This window comes from Prionailurus viverrinus, chromosome B4, assembly GCF_022837055.1.
Source record: "Prionailurus viverrinus isolate Anna chromosome B4, UM_Priviv_1.0, whole genome shotgun sequence".
NCBI classification, from domain to species: domain Eukaryota; kingdom Metazoa; phylum Chordata; class Mammalia; order Carnivora; family Felidae; genus Prionailurus; species Prionailurus viverrinus.
Genome location: NC_062567.1, coordinates 117646491 through 117667958, shown reverse-complemented (window position 1 = coordinate 117667958; position 21468 = coordinate 117646491). Strand labels below are relative to the sequence as shown.

At 34.4% G+C, this 21468-nt stretch overlaps 2 protein-coding genes across 3 annotated transcripts in view; one reads left to right on the top strand and one right to left on the bottom strand.

The window, feature by feature from the left end:
* ANKS1B (ankyrin repeat and sterile alpha motif domain containing 1B) overlaps positions 1–21468 on the top strand; it is a 1101801-nt gene that overhangs the window by 310813 nt on the left and 769520 nt on the right. For both annotated transcript variants that reach the window (XM_047867387.1, XM_047867386.1), the window contains exon 9: positions 3864–4007. In XM_047867387.1, the coding sequence (XP_047723343.1) occupies positions 3864–4007 (144 nt within the window). The remainder of the gene's footprint in view (positions 1–3863; positions 4008–21468) is intronic.
* On the bottom strand, positions 7589–9962 carry GARIN6 (golgi associated RAB2 interactor family member 6). Its single transcript, XM_047867383.1, has 2 exons — positions 8690–9962; positions 7589–7976 (listed from the first exon to the last, which is right to left on the bottom strand). Exons 1-2 carry the CDS (start codon positions 9302–9304, stop codon positions 7863–7865), a joined length of 729 nt encoding a protein of 242 aa, XP_047723339.1. The 5' UTR covers positions 9305–9962; the 3' UTR covers positions 7589–7862.

Sequence of the window (21468 nt, the reverse complement as noted above, 5' to 3'; positions counted from 1 at the left end):
TTACACAGTTAATTTATATACTGTCTTTAGGGGGCAGTACTAAACCACTGATAAATTTTGTTATTTCTGCTAATGCTGCTGGTAATGGTTAATATAAAATAAAACCAAAGTAACTATAACGAGATTTGTGATGCAATTACATATACCCCTTAATATTAGTAAAATTTTCTAGGTAGTTAAATGAAAATTATAGTTTGAAATTCACTGATAATTCAATAAATAATTATTAAATTCTATTATGCATACCCATTGTAAGAGATACAAATGTAAGACAATGTTTGCTTTCAAATAACTTACAATTGACTAGGATAAATAAGCTGGGGTTTGTGTGTGTGTGTGTGTGTGTGTGTGTGTGTGTGTGTATCTCAGGATAAAGATAATAATAAAAATAGCAATATGTATTTATTATTTTTTATTTGCTAATCACTGTCATGCAATTACTTTAATCCTCATACAACCCTATCAAGGAGGAATTGCTATTTTTCCTACTTTTCAGATAAGGAAACTAAGATTAATAAGATTATATGATTTGCTTGAAGTCACACAGCTTGGAAATGGCAGAGACAGGATTTAAATATGTATCTATCCGACTTCATAGACACTTGTTTTTGCCACTATGCCATCTATCATCTCAATGTATATGTGAAATATCATAATACTCAAACACAAAGGGCTATAGACATTTACAAAAGAGCCACATCATTTCTCTTTGTGGGAAATCTGGAAAGAAGTGAAATCTGAACTGTATTTAGAGGGATCAGTGTGATTATAGGAAGATAATAGCTAAAATCATAGTTAATATTTGTTAAAACTTTATTATGTTTCAAGCACTTCATGTTCATTACCTCATTTAATTATCAGGAAAAAAATCTGAGAAGAGTCCTGCCATATTATTTTACATTGTGCAGATAAGGCAAGTGGGGCTGACAGTGGTCATATCTGATGAAAATCACCCTAATAAGTAGGCTAATAAGTAGGCAAGGCAAAAATTCAGAACTAATTTTAGAGCCTATATTTTAAACCAGTACAATATGCTTCCTGGAGACATAAGATGGAAGGCATGAATAAATGTATTGAGCATGATTAAGGAAGGATAAGCAGTTCCACTTGATTGGGGTCTGGGTGAGTACAGTAGAGTAAGTAAAAGTGTTGAAAAATAGTTTGACCCTATAACCTTGAGGATTTTGGATATTGTTTACTGCACAGTGGGAAATAATTGGAGATGTATGAGTAGGGAAGAGACAAAAAGAGAATTTTTCTCTGGGGTAGAGAAAGAGATAGAGGAAGTTCTCAGTAAGATTAGATCAAATAATTATAGCACCATTAACAAAAATAGAAAAGAACTGATTAATCTGTGAAATGATAATAATTCTTGCCATGTATATAATGATTTATAGTGCCATGCCATGTCAACATTGATGGCCAAACAAACCAACAACTGATCATGAGTTGGTGAATGAGATGCCTATTGGTTATTTTATTCTGGTTTGTACACAACATTGATCAGACATGATCAGACATTGATCTTGCTAGAATAAAGTTTTAGATGCCCATTTAGATGATTTTCTCACCAGGGTATCTGTAGGATGAAAAATCCCTGTGATAATCATCTTTTATTACTGATTTGAGAAATGTATTTTTATGAAAGTATGGGCTACTATGTATCAAATTACAGAAAGTTTGGTTGTCACAGATAGCAAATTGCTTTCAGGCATATCCTTATGTAGCAGAAATATATTAACAAATATACTTTTGAAATTTAAACTGCAGTTGCCTCAGCTCAGTTATTCACTATGTTGCTTTTTACAGCAACATTGTGCTGAATGAGAAGCCACGTAACATAGTGGTCAAGGGGGGGTGGGGTCAACTCTAGAGTCAGGTAGTCTGGATTAGAATCCTATTCTGCCACTAACAGTTCTGTGATCTTGGTTTTACTTGACCTCTCTGTGCCTTAGTTTGTGTGAATAATATGATCTTATAATGTCACATAGTAAATGTTCAATAGATTATAGCTGTTATTATTATTGTTACCTTATAAACTGTAACTGCTTAAGGAGCTTTTTAAGTTTATGATTTCTCAGTTACTGAAAATTGATGAAGGGAAATTTAAGATGTGAATGTAGAAAAACAAAATCTTATATTTTAAAGTCATATATTTTATTGCTTAAAGGAACAACTTTTTGAGGGGCAAGTGGGCCATTTATAATTTAGTATATACAGTGTCTTAACTTCAATAATCATGATATATCAGTGTTGTGTCCAACTTTCTGAAGACTTTTACCTTTTTTTTCCTTTAATTCAGTTTGCTGAGCATTCACCAAGCTCTTTGAATATGGAATTTTCATCAGTTCTGGCAAAATTCCTTCCACTGTTTCTTTGATAATTTCCTCCCATTATCTACATGGACCTCTTAGTTTGATCCCATAGTTTTCTTAACTTTTATTTTCTCCTCATCTTTTGTTCTATCTTCTAGGGAGTTTCTGCAGCCTTATTTTCCATCTCTTCTATTGGGTTTTATGTGTTTATTAGTTTTGTAGCATTGTTCTTATTTGATGGATGCAAAGATCTTCTATTTCTTTGTGAATACTATTTTTTAATTTTTTCTGTATATTTATTTTGGTCTCTATTAAAGGCTTCCTTCAAATGTGTGATGGTGCTTGGATTCTTGTTCATATTTACCTAAAAAATTAGAAACTGTTTATATGAGTGTAGTTTTTTTGAGAGATGGGCTTCATAGTAGGATTTAAGGCATAGACCCCTATCATTTTACTAGGTACCTATAGATCTTTTTTTCTTGGGAGGTCAATTTCTACAGAGGGGAGTACATTCTCATCTCCTACCTACTTGGGGGATATAAACCTAGCTGCCATGTTCTTTAAGGCAAATGTAGGCAGACCCTGGGGTAGGTTGGGAGTCTACAGCTACTAGATATTCAGTTAATTTATTTGTTTTTACAGACACCCCTCTGTTCACTGTGCATGGATTGTTAGAATTCATAATCCATTGCTTCAATCTCACCAGAAAATAAACCTCCAATTTCTTGTTAGTGGTGAAGGTTTAGTTTCTTGGCCGTTTGAGAAGATGGGTCTAAGCATCTCTTTCAAATATAGAATTCTTAAGCCCTTTTAATGGTGTCAAGTCATACCTAGACATGCTTCTTATTCCTCCTCCTTGCCAACATTTTGTTTTCAGTTTTCTCAAGTTTGCTAAATCAGGTAATACCTACCCATTTCTTTATCATTCTCTTAAAATTTTCTTGTTATTGCTCTTCTAATCTTTTTCCTGTTGTCCTTGTCCTTATGCTTTAGACCATTTTTTACAAGCCCTTTTCTGTCATTTTAATGGGATTTGGGAAATAGCAAAAGTAAATATGCAGGTTCAACATGGAAATCCCACTACTAATTTAAAAAATATTACCCTTATTACATGTATAATATAAAGTTTTATGAAGTTCATTTTTTTGAAAAGAAGACATTGTGAAAAAATGGGCTTTTTAGCAATTCCTGTTTCAGTAATGTATCTTCCTGCTACTCATCTGATTGCATTTAGAAATCATAAGATTTTTCTCATTTGTTGCTTTTGAGATATTTTCTTGGGTCATTTTCATGTCCTGTTCTTCATTATGAACCTTTTGTATCCTATCCTTTTTCATCCGTTTTTTCACTTTCAATTTTTTTAAACATTCAGGTTGAATTATGCATGGTTTTTGCTTAGTCACATGGCATAGCCACATAACTATGGTGAATATTAAGCTGATTTTGCTTGCTAACATACACTATAAGAAATTAATGTAATTTGATTGATATTAAGATATCTAGATAACACTGATATAATATATTGGTATAATATACATTTAATTTCAGAGGACTTCATCTACAATAAATCTGTCACCAGGAGAAGTGGAAGAAGATGATGATGATGAAAACACTTGTGGGCCCTCAGGACTCTGGGAAGCATTAACTCCTTGTAATGGATGTAGGAACCTTGGCTTCCCAATTCTTGCACAGGTAACAGTTTGCTTTTCTTAAGATATAATAAAACACCAACATAGTTTATGTTTTTAGGGAAATCTTTTCTCTCTTCCTGGAAATCCAATTACTATCTTATTCACCCTGTAATTTTTCTTCGTTTAAAGGTCAGTAAGATGTTTATCTAACTTGCTGTACATGTATGCATATGCAAATACATATTTTATATCATTTTATGTGGTGGTTTTATTTTGATCATGATGCTACTTCCAGAAAAATTGAGTTGTTTATGAGGTTTTTCATATTTATGATCTAGAAATAGCTCATTTTAAGGAATGCTATTTTCAAATTATAAGTTTTATTAAAATAATAAAAATTATTTACAAGGAAACATATTGGGGCTCTTTAAAAGCATTGTCAGTGGTTTTTAATTTTTTAGCACAATGACACATTGTAGAATAATGTTTACCACTGAAGATTATGTAGTACAATCCAAAATGATACCAGAACACTAAAAACATTGACGATAATTTTGAAATCATCTCATGATTCATTAAGTCAATTTTATTCTATTGTATCACCTTCAAATTCCTATTTATGTTTTGTACCACAAGTCTTTGGAGGAATTTGAGAATTAAGTAAAATTAACCAGAGTTAGGAAATTTAAAGCCACAATGAAAATACGAAAAAACACTTAATACAAAAGACAGTGTAATGGTAAAGGTATGTATGTGTAACTACTTAGTGCATAGGTGGAAAAACAGTCTAGGACAGAAAATAATTCACAGTAATTGTCCAAGATAGTGTTAAATTTCAAAAATACTATATTCTATTTTGCAATAAGTAGAAGCAATTGTGTCCAAGAAAAAAATCATATTTTTCATGTCTTATGTCACAAATTGATCATAGCCACTTAAGTCCCATATGAATTTATTATGGAGATAATCAAATCAGCATATAGTACTTAAGGAATCTCTTCATCTTAACACGAACTATTTATAGGACTTTAAGACAGTATCCTAATCTGAATCAGAATTGTTATCAATATATACTGGACTATGAGTTCCATAATGGTAGAGACTATGTATTGCTTAATATCTGTTTCTAAGGCCGTAGTCCCTGACATATTGTCAGTACTAATAATTAGTAAAACAATGAACAATGTGTATGTTAGATGCTTTCATTTCCTCACGTAAAGATCATATCTATAAAGATATAGGAGAAAGAACAGCAAGAAACATTGGTTTTATTTTATTAATATAACCTTATCTGCTTAACGTTTACCAGTAAATTGAATGCCTTTCTCTCTTTTTTTTCTGTTTCATAAAATAAAGTATTAGGGCTCTAAGCCATCAATAATATATGACTAGAATTTCCTTCTCTACCACCTTCCTAAACATTTATTTTTTTCATTTTATTAGGCTTGGTAGTAGGGTTGGTAGTAACTTGATTTTGGTTTACAATTTTTTTATTACTGGATACTTTTATTTGGCCATTTTCCTGTGAAGACTGGCAACTAATATTTAGTAGTTACATTTACTACAAAATGTTTCCCAGGCTGTGGCTTTTCCCCCCTTACATTGTGTGTGTGAGTGTATTCTGTGTACTTTTTCAAACTGTAAAGTTCATTAAACTTCTTAGTCTTATTTTTTTGTTTAATTCACCTTATCTAGAGATAACTCTCATTCCTCTCATTATATCGCATCGTGTTTGGCTTGGGTGCTCTTCTGAAATCTCTTATTTCTGTTGTCCTATTTTTAAAACCACATGACTCAGTTTTGATATTTTTACATATAATGCATGGCAGGAGAAATCTTGATTGCATTATTTAGCTGACATGATTGTCTGCTGTTAAAAATTTATATTTTATAAAAGTATCCTTATTGGTATTTTGTTACTGCATCACATCTATAAATTTACTTGAAATGTAGTATCTTTTTTTTTTTTTACTGTATTTAATATAATGAATCAAAAGTAGAATTCTTTTACTAATATTCTCATCTGGACTTCTAATGTTTTCACTTTGTTGGTGGACTCTCCTTTAACATATGTTATGTTTTTACGATAAAATTTAATACATTTCTCGTGACATTGGAGATATATCAAATGTAAATTTATCCTACAACTTGCAATAGCTTTGAACTCAGGATTTTCCAGGCCAGCTTCAACATTAAAAATCTTCATAAATTTCATGAATAACAGGATTTTATTTTGAAGCTGTTTTTTTTCAGACCTGAAATATTGTGTGTGTGGGGGGTCATTAAAATAATTTAAATATTTAAACATTTGTGATTTTATTAAATAATAAATGATTTAAAAATCATTTATATTATTTAAATATAGTGAGGGGTCATCAAAAAATGAGGCCTCATATGCACAGTGCTTGGCTTAATGATTTTAAGGCCTCATGGAAAACCATTACCTTACAGTCTGGTGTAGGAGCCTTTGGGATCAGTGGAATTAGTATGCTGCTATGCAAATTTCCATATACCCAGACTTTTGGATTCGAATAATATATATTTATTTCACATTTATAACCCTTAATTTAATTGGATCCAGCATATATGTGTCAAATATCTTCTTCATTCAAAGCATGGTGCTAAGCTTCAGAAACATGAGGATTATGGAAATACAGACTTAATTAAAACTATGTGATGTATTACTTTTAAAGTCTTAAATAGATTTTTTACTTGCAAAAATTAGAATATTGGCTGATCCTGTAGATCTTACACTTCTAAGATTATCTAATCTCCGGTTTTTGTCTAGATTTTAAATTGAGCTTTTATTCAGCTCATTTTTCTGTTTTTCTAGTTTTAATATGCCATTTTATCCTTCCATTGTGACTAGATGTTATTTAGAATTCTAAGTTTTAGAATTTAAAAGGAATTGCTTCTTGTAAAAATTTCAAGAAATTTAGAATTTTAAATAACATCAAGGAATTAAAATAAAGGCTTATAGAATATGTTGGGTACTTTAGTATAATTTCAAAGCAGTTAAATAATATTTAAGTTGGGCAAAGAACAAGAATAAAGAGACTGAGGAAATGAAGTTCTTTCTGTAAAGTATAATTAGTTTTTCAACATGCCTGACAATAATATCATCATCATCATCACTATCATTTGCTTTTGTTCCTGGTTATGTATTTAGTAAATTTTAGACTTTTTTTTGGTGAATACATATTGATGATAAATGGAGGAGGGTCTCTGAGGGTAATCTTAAACATTTTATTCTGTCATCTGCATGTAATCACAAATATCAAGTTAAGAGGAAGTTAAAGATAGTTCAGAGCCTGATAATAAATTGCCATTTGTTTTTATTACTACCTTTCCCTATTAACAGAGCATATGTCATTAGAGCAGAGAATCTGAGTCAAATTGTGTTAGGGTGGGTGATATTTCTTTCCTCCACAGTCTTGGATAAGGTGTCCATCTCTGCACCACGTGCAGTATAGGACTTTGAAGCTATTTCCGAAAGAGTCAATCCTGCTGAGTGGAGGTCTCTGACTTCCATCCTGTTCACTCATGTAGCCTTCACTCTGCAAGATTGTAATAAAGGGTCCCAATACTGAGCTGTTAGCTGCCTTTGCAATGGGCTTGCCAGTAGTTTCTGTTCTTGGAATCACCATATTTATTCTGCCCTCTGGGAAGAGGCCAGTGTCTCCTACTGATGTGCTGGAAGTACCCTCTCAAGACAAGAAAGGCTTGCAGCCCTTGCTAACAATAGTATTAAGACATGTTGAATGCACCCATTGTGGCTATTCTAGCTGTGCTTCCTCCTGGATCTGTAAAGGCTGCTCCTGTCGCCATCCCTGCCCTTTTATCAAATGCTATAGGCTTTGTGACTGCAGAAGTATGTGAACTCTTGAATGCAGTATGTGTGGGAGGCTTGATGAATTCATTCCTCCCCAGCATAACCATAATAGGTGGTCCCAAATACTGTAGGGTTCATGTGAAGAGTCTTGATGCCAACTTGATCTTGATCCCTTCCATAGACATGAATGACATTTGCCTGTGGGGGAAGACAAACAAGTGAAATAAAGAAAGTGAGGGCAGAAAGGTCTGTTTCTTTTATTCCTATAGCTAAACAACAGGGGCTTATGATAAGAATTTTGAGGTCTCAATCCAATCTCCCATTTGTTGCAGGAATTCCCCTCTTTAGTATCTCTACAATGACCATGATGATCATTCCAGTTTTGCTCATACAATTCCAGTGCCAGTGAGAGCACTGTTATAATTCACCAGTGAATATCCTCATAGACTACTTTTTATACCCTTATGTTAGTATTTCTGCTGGCCAAGTGGTATGCACTTTAATATTCTGATAGCTACTAAACATGCACACAAACACATCCTTCTGCCACTGATGTATGCAAAATCAGTACATGGCGGTAGAGGCATTACATCCCACAACATATCAGCCTACCTGGATGTAGCAGTGTATGTTCAAGAATAGATGGTCAGGATGCCACACATGGCGACACAGTATTGGATATGAAATTAAGAGTTAAGGAAGCTAAGGAAGCTCTGAAATACAGCCTTGGGGAACACTCTGGAGCACTCCCCAATGTGACATGGCCTACAAATGGAGGCTCTTGTGGCCCTGAACCATCTACATGCAATGCATTTTCTAGGTAAGCCTCAGTACCAATGGCTCTGCAGGACTTTCATCTCTTCTCCTTCAGCACTCTGCCCCCATCTTTTAGAGTCTTTGTGCAGACTTACCCCTGGGCTCTTGTTCTTCTCTTCAAACCCAGTTATGTCCAGTGTGTTCCCAACTGGGATGGCCTGGGAACCACTGTAAGCCTCTACTGGTGGTCTCAGAATGTAAACGAGGTTTTCCCAGTGGACAAAAAGATCTCTTGTGTTGGAAGGGGGACACAGCTGAAGGTAAAAAGAGCGGCCAGTGGCAAGCTTCAGGTGGAGCTGTTGCTTTTTACCATTATGGATGGATATCGTTACAAACTTCAAGGGAAGCAGCCTGGTTAGCTCTAAGATCTGTGTAGGCTTGTAACCTTTTTCCGGGGTGGCAGGGCCATATCTGTTATAGTCATCACACATGGCAGCTGGTCGGGCCAGCAGCATGACATCAGGTAGTGTGAGGTGGGGGCTGGTGCGAACGATGCCCACAGTTACCATTCGGGCACGGTTGTGCACATCAATCACTTCTCCTTTTTTGCTGACCTGTATAAAGTCACTCTCAAACATTGGTGCATACTTGAATATACTATACTCCCCCTTGTACAGTTGTTGCTGCAGTTTCCCCATGGAGGTATTAAACATACCCATCGCAGGGCTGCTTTGGGCTGTGTAATGTGGTAACTTAAATTGGCTGGTCATGGCTATTTTTTGCCACGACAGCTCCTAGGGGTCCTCCACACCTTACCACACTTTGCAGGGTGTCCTCTTTCCCTGGTTTCTCTAGCAAGTGGGCTAGCAGTGGTCTTCTCCAAGCTTTTTTGTCTCTGAGCAACTGAGAACAGGGTGGGGGTGCTAATTACCAATTGCTCAGTGCTAGAGACTATTGTATCTGCACCATACTGCGCTCTGCCTAGAGAATGGAGATGTTGGGGTACACAGATGCCAGGGTCCCAGTAGATGTTACCATATGCAGATGTTGAGGAGTAGAGGTCAGGGCTCCAATAGATGTCAAGGTGCACAGATGTTGGGACCCCAGTCGATGTCAGGGTGCACAGATGTGGAGGCCCACAGAGGTTAGGCCCCAGTAGATGCTACAGTGTGCAGATGTGGAGAAACAAGAGATCCAGGCCCCAGTAGATGTCAGGGTTTGCAGATGCCGAGGCACATAGATGTTGGGGTTCCAGTAGATGTCAGAGTGCACAGATGTTGAGGCATGCAGATGTTGGTATTCACTTGGAGTGGGGAGGGGCCTCCTCTTGAGCCTGACACACTGGTTCACAATAACCTTTGCTCTTTTGGATTCCACAACTCACCGCCAATTGTATTCGTACTGCTCCTCTCCTCCCAAACCTAAGCCTCCACCTAGGCCTAAACCACCCTGAAGGACCCCTTATGTCCTCTCCTGCCCATTGTGACCTGTGCTTACCCCACACTCCTTTGTCTCTGTCACCCAACAGCCCCTCCCTCAGAGAAAGGACACTGTCCTCTCCACCTCACCCCACCTGTGCTCAGTACCCCACCCTGCTTGCCACAGCTCAGCACACTTCCCTTCCCCAGGGATCTCCCTCCCCCATCTATGGATCTTAATACATATTGGCAAATTGGTTTCAAAAAGGTTTAGGTAAAGTTTCTGTTATACAGAAAATATACACGTTCTCTTATCCAGTTTTGTAGCCAATTAGAACTAATTGTAGACAATTTACTTCAAAGAGAGAATCGGACAAGTTGGTAAATAGGTTAGTACAGGGTGTTTATCAAGGTTTATTGTTGCAAAAAAAGATTATAAACAAGATTAATATCTTACAATAAGGGTTTAGTTAAATAAATTATGGAGCATTCTATGCTAGAATACTCTGCAGTCATAAAAATCATTATGCAGTTCCCTATTTGACATGAAAAGATTTTTTTTTCTTAAAAAGAGCAAAGCAAACATTTCAAACTACATAAATTGTGGTCCAATTTATGTAAGATCATCTGTGTGCATGTTTGCATATGAGGGTATGTTCAGTGAAATGTTTAAGGTGCTTATCTCTGGGTGCTGTAATTTTTATTTTCTTTACACTTTATATATATATATATTTTTTTTAATTTTTTTTCAATGTTTATTTATTTTTGGGACAGAGAGAGACAGAGCATGAACAGGGGAGGGGCAGAGAGAGAGAGAGGGAGACACAGAATCGGAAACAGGCTCCAGGCTCTGAGCCATCAGCCCAGAGCCCGACGCGGGGCTCGAACTCACGGACCGCGAGATCGTGACCTGGCTGAAGTCGGACGCTCAACCGACTGCGCCACCCAGGCGGCCCTACACTTTATATTTTTATTAGGATAATTATTTCTATTAGTGGGAAAAATAAAAATATTTTTATTAAAAATGTCTATTTTTACAGCCACAATAAATTTTATGTTTTGATACACCCTCACATTGCTGATGAGATATTTAAACTTTTTCCTAGACATCTGTATTCTGACTTTACAGTGAAAAGAGACTTAAAGATTACATTTATGATCTGTCCTTACCCACTATCAGATTGTATGTGTGTGTGTGTGTGTGTGTGTGTGTGTGTGTGTGTATATATATATATGTGTGTGTGTGTGTGTGTGTGTGTGTGTGTGTATAAACTCTGAGAAATTTTGCCAACTATTATAAATGTTGTCAATTGAATAAGATTCAAATCTCTCTATTGGCATGATGGTGTACATAACACACACATACACATACATATGAAAAGCCATAGTTTTTGAGACTTTAGTTTTTTCTGTAAGTCAAAACAAACATTTTTCTTCACTTCATATTGAAATATCTGGTTATTTCTGTTAATATGAGTATTTTTACCTTAAAAAGAAGATTTTCACGTATCAATAACAATGTTTACTGGCCTGTTTAAGGTCTGTATATCTTAATTTCTACTTTATGTCCATATTACTTATCTTATAATTAGAAAAATCAATAAGCCTAATATACATTTAGTAATCGAACTAATATTTTAAAGATATTGCACTAGTTTTGGTGTTTTTTGAAAAGAATAAGTAACAATGGGCACTATATAATTTAATTTAGATGCTTTAAAAAAATTAAGTGAAGATACACCTGTTTTCTTAAAAGCACTTTTATGCCATGCACATGTATTAGCAAGATATTTATCTTAGGGTTCCATTAGAGCATGAGTTAATTGCTTTGTCTCCAGGGAAATAAGAAACTATAATACTTATAGGGACTATGAACTTTCAGAAAATTTTCCAAACCAGTCATTAGTCCAACAACAGTAGAACTGCTATTAATCATCCTGATGATCATGATGTGTAGCATTCTGGAAAATATCTCTAATTTTCATTAGTCTGATATAGTTTATCAGACTCCCCTAGCAATTTAGAAAAATACCTTATTAATATTTGCCTCAATATTTAAGAAGTTCAAATGGCTAAATAAAAAGCTACCTAAACCTGAGATTAAGGAATTCTTTTTATGAGAATGCATCAGCTTTCTTTTTTCTTTTTTTAATGTTTTATTTTTTATTTTAGAGAGAGAGTGAGAGGGGAAAAGAGAGAGAGATTAGAGAGAGAGAGAGAAAGGGAGTGAGAGAGAGAAAGAATCTTAAGCAGCCTCCACAGTCAGCACAGAGCCCACTGCACTGAGGGTCTTGACTCCATGACCCTGGGATCATGACCCGACCCAAAATCAAAAGTCAGATACTCAACTGACTGAGCTACCCAGGTGCCCCAGGAATGCAGTAGCTTTTTTTCAGGCTTGCTCTTAGAACAGATTTCCATGCAGTTCAGCATTAGATATTATTAAAATAAGTTTATTCTCACTGTCCTCTACATTAGAGTTTGTGTCATCTAGTAAATCATTTAACTTCCCGAGGTCTTATTTTTCTCATCCTTGAAATTGAAATGATTCGTTAGGTATCTTTCAGCTTGAGAATAGTTATGATTTTTATTATAGGGGTTTAACTTTTTCTGCCTGTAATGAAGCTTCTATGTACTTTGGAAATACTCCAAACAATAATAATTAGTCGAGGAATTATTCAGATCTCAACAGCTCTGGGAATTGTATGATTCAATATACAATCTTATTCTGTTGCTGAACTTCTTGCTGAAACTTTCAGAAGAATCAACATTCAAAATGTAAAAATGACAAAATATTACCTCAGTAAGTTGGGCAGTGAATGAGGGGAGTACTTAAAACAATGTAATTGAACATACGGGTTAAACATTTTAGATACAATTTAGTTAATGAACATTGTTTATCTGCTGTGGTAGGCAGATTAGTTTCCCCAAAAGATTTCACATCTTGATCTTCACAACCTGACTCTGTGACATTACATGGTAAAGGAGCTTTACAGATGCAATTAAGTTCAGGATCTTGAAATGCGGAGATACCATGGATTACCCACATGGGTCCAGTGTAATCACAATGGTCTTTATAAAAAAAAAAAAGGGTCAGAGTCAGAAGGATAAGTGATGATGGAAGCAGAGGTTGAGTGATACAACCACAAATCAGTGAATGCAGGTGGCCAAAAAGCAGGAAGTGAATTCTCCTCTGGAGCCTCCAGAAAGAACAAGCTCTGCCCAGTGAAAATCATTTTGGACTTCTAGATGGATTATACTCAGAACTTGACCCATACCTACTTAGATGATGAGATTTGGGACTTTTGAGCTGATAAGATTTAGAGGAGATTCTGAGTTTAAATTGATGCTTCAATGGGTTGAGACTTGGGAGAATGTTGAGATGGGGATGAATGGATTTTGCTGTGGATGAATGTGATCTTTGGGGGGATGAAATATAATAAATAATAATGTCCCTCTCTCTTTATAAATGTCCATGTTCTAATATCTAGAAACTGTGGCTATGTTAACTTGTGTGGCAAAAGGGACTTTGCAGATGTGACTAAGGATCTTAAAATGGGGAGATTATCCTGTATTGCCTGGGTGGACCCAACATAATCATAAGGGTCCTTAAAATAGGGAAGATGATATGATGAAGAAAGAGAAAAAAAATTTAAATATTACGTTGCTAGCTTCAAAGATGGAGGAAGGAGCTATGAGTCAAGGAATGTAGGTGGCGTCTTGAAAATGAAAAAGGCTGGAACAGATTCTCTCCTAGAGCCTCCAGAAGTAATAAGCCCTGCTGACTCCTTGATTTTAGCCCTGTAAAACTCCTTTCAGACTTCCGATCTCAGTAACTGTCTGAGATTAAATTAATATTGTTTTAAGCTACTAAGTTTGTGGTGATTTGTTACAGTGGGTAATGGAGACTAATATAGTGACTGTGGAAATTAGGTCAGTAGTAGACTTTTCATCTGTTACATACTCATTCAAATAACAGAAGCATGTTTTTTTGTGTCTAGGCAGAAGGCGTGAGATGTGGGCATTTACAGAGGAATGTATTTTAGCTTTAATATCAAGCATTCATTTGATCTAGGTTTTTATGATTTTATGAGTCATTTTAATGACTTAAAATAATTGGACTAAAACTTTACCATTGGAAAGTCTTCATTTTGTGTATTTTTAGGAAATTATTATCATACTGATAATGATAATAGTAATGCTAACAGTAGAAGCTAGCATGTGGGGTGCCTGGGTGACTCAGTCTGTTAAGCATCTGACCCTTGATTTCAGCTCAGATTATGATCTCATGGTTTGTGAGATAGAGCCCCACATTGGACTCCTTGCTGACAGTGCAGAGTCTGCTTGGGATTCTCTTTCCCTCTCTCTCTGACTCTCCCCATCCCTCTCAAAACAACTAAATAAACTTAAAAAAACCCAATAATATCTGGCATTTATTGAATGACTAGCCCATGCCAGGTATGGTGAGAGGCACTTTACATTCCTATATCTCCTAAATTTCACCACAATTCTATAAAATATTTTCACTTAACCTTGAGAAAATTGAGTTTCAAGAGATTAAGTAACTTCCCCAAGTTTGCATATCTATAATGCTTGATCCAAACCCATGTGAATACTTTGTTAAATTAAAAAAAATTTTTAAAGGGCCCATTCTCTCACAGTAAGCTAAATCTGCATATTGTCTACTGTTCAGTATTTTCCACTGTAGCATTTCTCTGTTGAAGAGTATATCAGTAATTACTGATGTCACTCTTTCTTAGTGTGTATTCAATTGATTTATCATCTTACCTTGTGTTTCCAGGGTAGTTGATCTGTTAAATATATTTATTATTTATCTTAAAGATTAAAAATTGTTGGCTTGATAGGAATCTCCGTTCATTTAGAATCTCTCCACATTTTTCTCTTCTTTTATACATTCATCCATGTATTTATTCTATAAATGTTTACTGACCATTTGTTACATGCAGGGTATAGAGCACTAAACAATATAAACATGCATCATGCCCTCATGTTGTTTTAAATTTTGTGCCAGGTAACTGTGAATGATATAAAATAAGGATTATATATGATCTGCCCTGATTAACCTTAAGATTTAGTTCAGGTCATTATCCTGACTGCTATTTATTGGTTGTATAATCTTAGACAAGTAATTTATGCTTTGCTTCCTATAATTTAAAATGAAAAGGCTATTTTTCCGTTTATAGGATTGTTATAAAGATTTTAAAACATAAATGTAAGTTTCTGTATAAATTCCTTCCTATACAAATGCAAACTGATCTTTTTCTGTTCAGTTCTTGGTTTTTGAAAATAACAATCTGGCAATTTTAATAGGGTTTGCAGAAGAGTATGTATAGTGCAAACTAACTTCATAATAAATGCATTAAGAGAAGAATAATATTTATTTGTGTTTCAAAAGCCTGGCAATATGTATACTATGCTAATACTATGTTAATAGTTGTTATAGTTGTATCTAATAGTTAAATCTAATCCTTAATATTTCAGAGGGACTCTAACTTCCTACTTTATATACTTAAACATTGTTTGGATTATTTATAATAAGCAATCTAATTTTTTAATGAATGTTTTATATTTTGTGAAAAAAATAAATGCCATGAGTTGTAAAAAGTCATGCCAATTCCTTATGTCACCATGAGTCCCCATAGAATAGTTTGAAAATAATTGCTTGCATCTGTCCATCCATCTATTTATTCACCAATCCCATCCATTCACTCATTCATTAATTAATTTTTCATGTAAATCTATACTTTTCGAGACATTTTTGGTGCAGTTGTCTTTACATTTTAAATTGCTCTTTTGAGAAGATTATGTAGAGACAGCTGGAAGACACTGTGGGATGAATTGTTTGTGGATTGTCTGCATAATTTTTATTAATGACATCAATGATTATTTCTCATTGTTTTAAATCACGTTTCCCTGATTATTAGTGAGAAGGAATTTTTTCCCCCAAATATTTTTTGGACATTGGTATTCTTTTTGTGTGAATTACATGTTTATTTGGCTTGCCATTTTTAATTTTAATTTTTATTTATTTAAAACAATTATTTATTTTGAAGGAGAAAGAGGACAAGTGCATGAATGTGTGTGCTAGCAGGGGAATGGCACAGAAAGGGGGAGAGAAAGAATCTCAAGCAGGTTCTCCACTGTCAGCACAGAGCCAGACACATGGCTCAATCCCATGAACCATGAGATCATGACCTTAGCCAAAATGAAGAGTCAGAAGTTCAATGGACCGAGCTACCCAGGCACCCCTAACATTTTTTATTTTTAAAAGAATTTATTTATAAATGTATTTTAATACAGCTAATCCTTGTTGTTTGTGGATTATGTACTTGTGAATGTGCCTACTTCCTGAAATTTATTTGTAACCCTCAAGTCAATACTTGTGATGCTTTCAGATCATTCATGGACATGCAGAGAGCACTGAAAATTTTGAGTCTCTTGATGCACACATTTCCAGTTGAATAGGTAAAGCTCTGCCTTCTTGTTTCAGCTCTTAAACTGCATAAGCAGTTTTCATTTTCTCAGCCTATTTAGTGCCACTTAAACAATTTTTTGTGCTGTTTGGGGGGGATTTCACTGTTTACAATTACTCTCAGTATGGTGCTGAAGTTGTGCCTAGAGTTTCCCGGATCTCAAGAAGGCTGTGATTGATGTACCTTCTGAGAACATATGTGTGTCAGATAAGCTTCATTCAGGCATAAGTTGTAGTGCTATTGGCTGTGAGTTGTGTTTATTAATCAAAAAATATATGTTGAATAAATTATCTTTAAATAAGAACACATATCTAACAAATTATATATTGATCAGTTGATGAAAATGCTGTGACCAAAGACTTGCAGGTACCTAACCCTGTATTACTCCTAAGAGCAGTGATTCAGTATTTGCTAATTCAGTGGTCATGGTGACTTTGTGAAACAAAACTACTGTGAAAGTGAGAATTCACTGTATAGTCGGGATATCAAATGTTGTGAAAAATATTTCAAAACAATGTTTCCTCAATTCGTTGCTTGTCCTTTAACTTTATGTTTCTTTTTTTGTGGTGCAGAAGTTTTCATCTTCATGAAGCCAAGATTTTAAAATACATTTATTTAATACTTCTGCGTTTTGTGTCTTGTTTAGGCTGACCTTGACCAACTCCACAATCATAAAAATAGTTTGCCATCTTTTCTTTATGTGAAACCTTGGTTCGTGAGCATAACTCATTCTGGAAACATGTTTGTAATCCAAAGCACTTGTATATCAAAGCAAATTTCAAGAACCATTGGTTCAGTTGTAATCATGTGATGTTTGGTGTCAGGTACTACTCGTATTGCAAGACGTTGCTCGTTTATGAAGTTAAAATTTATTAGGAATGCTCATCTTGTGGGACACTCACAGAACAAGTTACTCACAATCCAAAGTTTTACTGTATATGTGTATTTTATATATATATATTTATATATATGTATTTTATATATATATATATATATATATATATATATATATATATGTATGTATTTACATAGTAGTTTCTTTACCTGTGATTTTGCTTGCTGTGGTTTCAGGTACCCACAGTCAATCACAGTCCAAAAGCAGATGATCCTCTTTCAGATGGATTTGTTAGGTCAACAGTAGCCTAACACTTATGTCACAATGCCTGCATCATTCACCCCATTTTATTTCATTATGTAGGCATTTTATCATCTCACATCATCACAAGAAGGATGAGGACAGTACAATTAGGTATTTAGAGAGAGAGATCACATTCACATACCTTTATTATGGTATGTTGTTAAAATTGCTCGAATTTATTACTGTTGTTAATCTCTCACTGTGCCTAATTTATAAATTAAACTTTATTATAGTTATGTATGTATAGCAAAAACCATAGTTTATATAGGGTTTGGTACTATCCATGGTTTCAGGCATCCACTGGGCGTTTTGGAACATATGTCCTGTGGATAAAAGGGAACTACTATATGTATGTGTGTGTGTGTGTGTGTGTGTGTGTGTATATACATACATATATATATATATATATATATATATATATATATATATATATAATTTGGGGGTGAGGAGGAACTCAAGATAAATTATAGAATTAAAATACATATATATGTATAAATAAATACAATGTATAAATAATATATAATATAAGTGTATAATTATTAACTGTATAATATAAGTGTATAATTATTAACTTTGGAGAGATATACAAACAAACTTATCTGTATAAATAAACACACACACACATATATATATGTGTATTTTTAATTCTATAATTTATCTTGGATTCCTCCTCACCCCCAAATTAATAATTAGTTGTACCAGCACCATTTGTTAAATAGCCTAGCCTTTTTGTTTTGATTTTAAATGTTATATTGCATTCATTTCCCTTTTTAAATTTTTTTTAAAACTGTGGTAAAATACCCATAACAGAGATATTGCAATATTAGCCAGACAGTACAGTGATGTTAAGTTTATTAACATCATCGTTTAATCATTCTCTAGAACTTTTCAGTCGTGCAAAACTGAAATTCTGTGCCCATTAAACAATAACTCCCCATTTCTTCCTACCTGTAGCGCCTGGCAACTACCATTCTGTTTTCTATATCTATGATTTTTACTACTCTACGTATCTCAAGTAAGTGGAATCATCTAGTATTAGTCTTTTTGTGACTCAATTCACTTATCCTAATGTCCTCAAGATTATCCATGCTTTAGCATGTGTCAAAATATCCTTTTTAAAAGCTGCATAATATTCCATTGCATGTATATATCACATTATGCTTATCCATTAGTTCATCAGTGGATACTTGGGTTACTTCCACCTTTTGGCTCTTGCAAATAATGTTGCTGTGAATACGGATGTGCAAATACCTCTTCGAGACCTTGCTTTCAATTATTTTGGACATATACCCTGAAGTGAAATTGCTGGATCATATGGTAATTTTATTTGAAATTTTTTCCGGAACTGACATGCTGTTTTCCATAATGGCTGTAGCATTTCACATTTCCACCAATAGTACCCAGTGCCCAAGGGTTCTAATTTTTTCACATCCACATCAATACTTTTATTGTATTTTATGTTCTTTTTTTTTTTAATTTTTTTTAAACATTTTTATTTATTTTTGAGACAGAGAGAGACAGAGCATGAATGGGGGAGGGGCAGAGAGAGAAGGAGACACAGAATCGGAAGCAGGCTCCAGGCTCTGAGCCATCAGCCCAGAGCCCAACGGGGGCTCAAACTCACAGACCGCGAGATCGTGACCTGAGCTGAAGTCGGACGCTCAACCGACTGAGCCACCCAGGCGCCCCTGTTCTTTTTTTTTAAATAGTAGCCATCATAATAGGTGTCAGGTGACATCTCATTGTGGTTTTGATTTGCATTTCTCTAATGATTAAGTGATGTTGAGCATCTTTTCATGTGCTTATTTATTGGCCCTTGTATATCTTCTTTGGAGAAATATCTATTTAAATTCTTTATTTTAAAAATTGGACTGTTTCTTTGTTGTTAAGTTGTAGGAGTTTTTGGTATAGTCTGGATATTAATTCCTTGTCAGATATATGATTTGTGAATATTTTGTCCCTTTTCATAGATTGCCTTTTTATTCTGTCAATTGTGTCCTTTGAAACACAGAAGTTTTAAATTTTGATGTAGTCCAGTTTATTGCTTTTGCCTTTGTTGCCTATACTTCTGGTTTCATATCCAGGAAATTATTGTCAAATCAAATGTCATGAAGATTTCACCCATTTTTTTTCTAAGAGTTTTATAGTTTTAGATCTTCCTGAATTTTTGCTAGGAAAAATGTCAAATTTAGAGATTAATTAGGAAAAAAATTGGTGTTTTTACAATATTGTATCTTCCCTCTCAGGAGTATAACATAAATTTCTATGTTTTCAAGTCCTTTTTCATGTTGTTAAGTAACATCTAGTTTTTTTTATATGTAGTTTTCTACATTTACTGGTTTTATTTTTATTATTTCATATTTGTTTCTATTGTGAATATTTTTCCCATTGTATTTTCTAACTGGTTTCTGCTAGTAGATAGGAAAGCTGTTAACTTTTCTACCTTTTTTTTGTCATCTTAGGAATCACACCATGGTTTATATAAATATTCAAGTTTGATTTTCTGATTAGGAAATTATATAACCTGCAAATAATAGCCACTATGTCTCTGAATCTTCAATCTTTATGATCTTTTGATTTTTTTTCTCTTATTGAATTGATTGGACCCAGCATTACAGCATTAGATAATGATAGTGTGGACTCATCAGTCTAGAAACTAAACACCGCCATATATGTTTAAATAGTATCTCTAATATGACTCCTCTAAGTGTTATTCCATCTCTGTTCTTTCTCCTAGAGTTTTGGTTGTGGGGCATAAGTTTTAGGATCTCAATTTTATTTTGTGTGCACTATATGTTTAGTTTCTATGATAGTAAAGGCCTGTAACATTATTACTAAAATATCACTTGACATATTATGTTAATTTTCTAGTCATATAACTGAGCACTTCTATATTAATGTTTCATATTTGCCTATAAATCTTTGATACCTATCACAATACCTGCTTCATAGCAGGTATTCAATAACTATTGAATGTGTCACATACTAGAGTGAATCTCAAGCTTACCATATTTCTAAATAATATATCTCAATTCCTGATTGATCAGCTTTAAATGATGTATCTTATTTCTCTGTGAGTAAGGATTTTAGCTCACTTATATTATCTCTGTCTCCAATCCTTCTACATATGTTATTTTTTATGATAAATTTTAGGTGTGTGGTTTTTTGGTTTTTGTTTTTTTTACTGGTTAACTTGGTGACTTCAAATAATATTATACTTAAAGAAGTTTAGGGGCGCCTGGGTGGTGCAGTCGGTTAAGCGTCCGACTTCAGCCAGGTCACGATCTCGCGGTCCGTGAGTTCGAGCCCCGCGTCAGGCTCTGGGCTGATGGCTCAGAGCCTGGAGCCTGTTTCCGACTCTGTGTGTCCTTCTCTCTCTGCCCCTCCCCCGTTCATGCTCTGTCTCTCTCTGTCCCAAAAATAAATAAACGTTGAAAAAAAAAAGAAGTTTAAATAATACTTTTATATTTCTATGTTATGTTTCATCAACTTTAGGCAGTATTTCTTGACTTCCTATTTTGGAAAATTAAGATATTAGCTCCTGTGTTCCTTTTTTCATGTTTCCTCCCCTTCTTCACCTGCTACCTTATAGACTTATAGACTGTCATGCTTGTTCACATTTATGTTCTATCCTGTGTCACTGGCCAAGTTTCCCACATTTTGTTCATAGGCTTACACTACAAAATTTTAGCGAGTGAATCACATTTACATATTTATGTTTACAAATACCATGCTGAAATTAAATTTACTTTTCTATCAAGACTCAAGGTCCAGAGGAAGGAAAATATATCTAGCATTAATGTTGAATGATTTATCTTTATTCTCCATTCTATCATTTGCCATATCTTGCTATCATGTACATTTTTTTTAATCTATTTGACTAT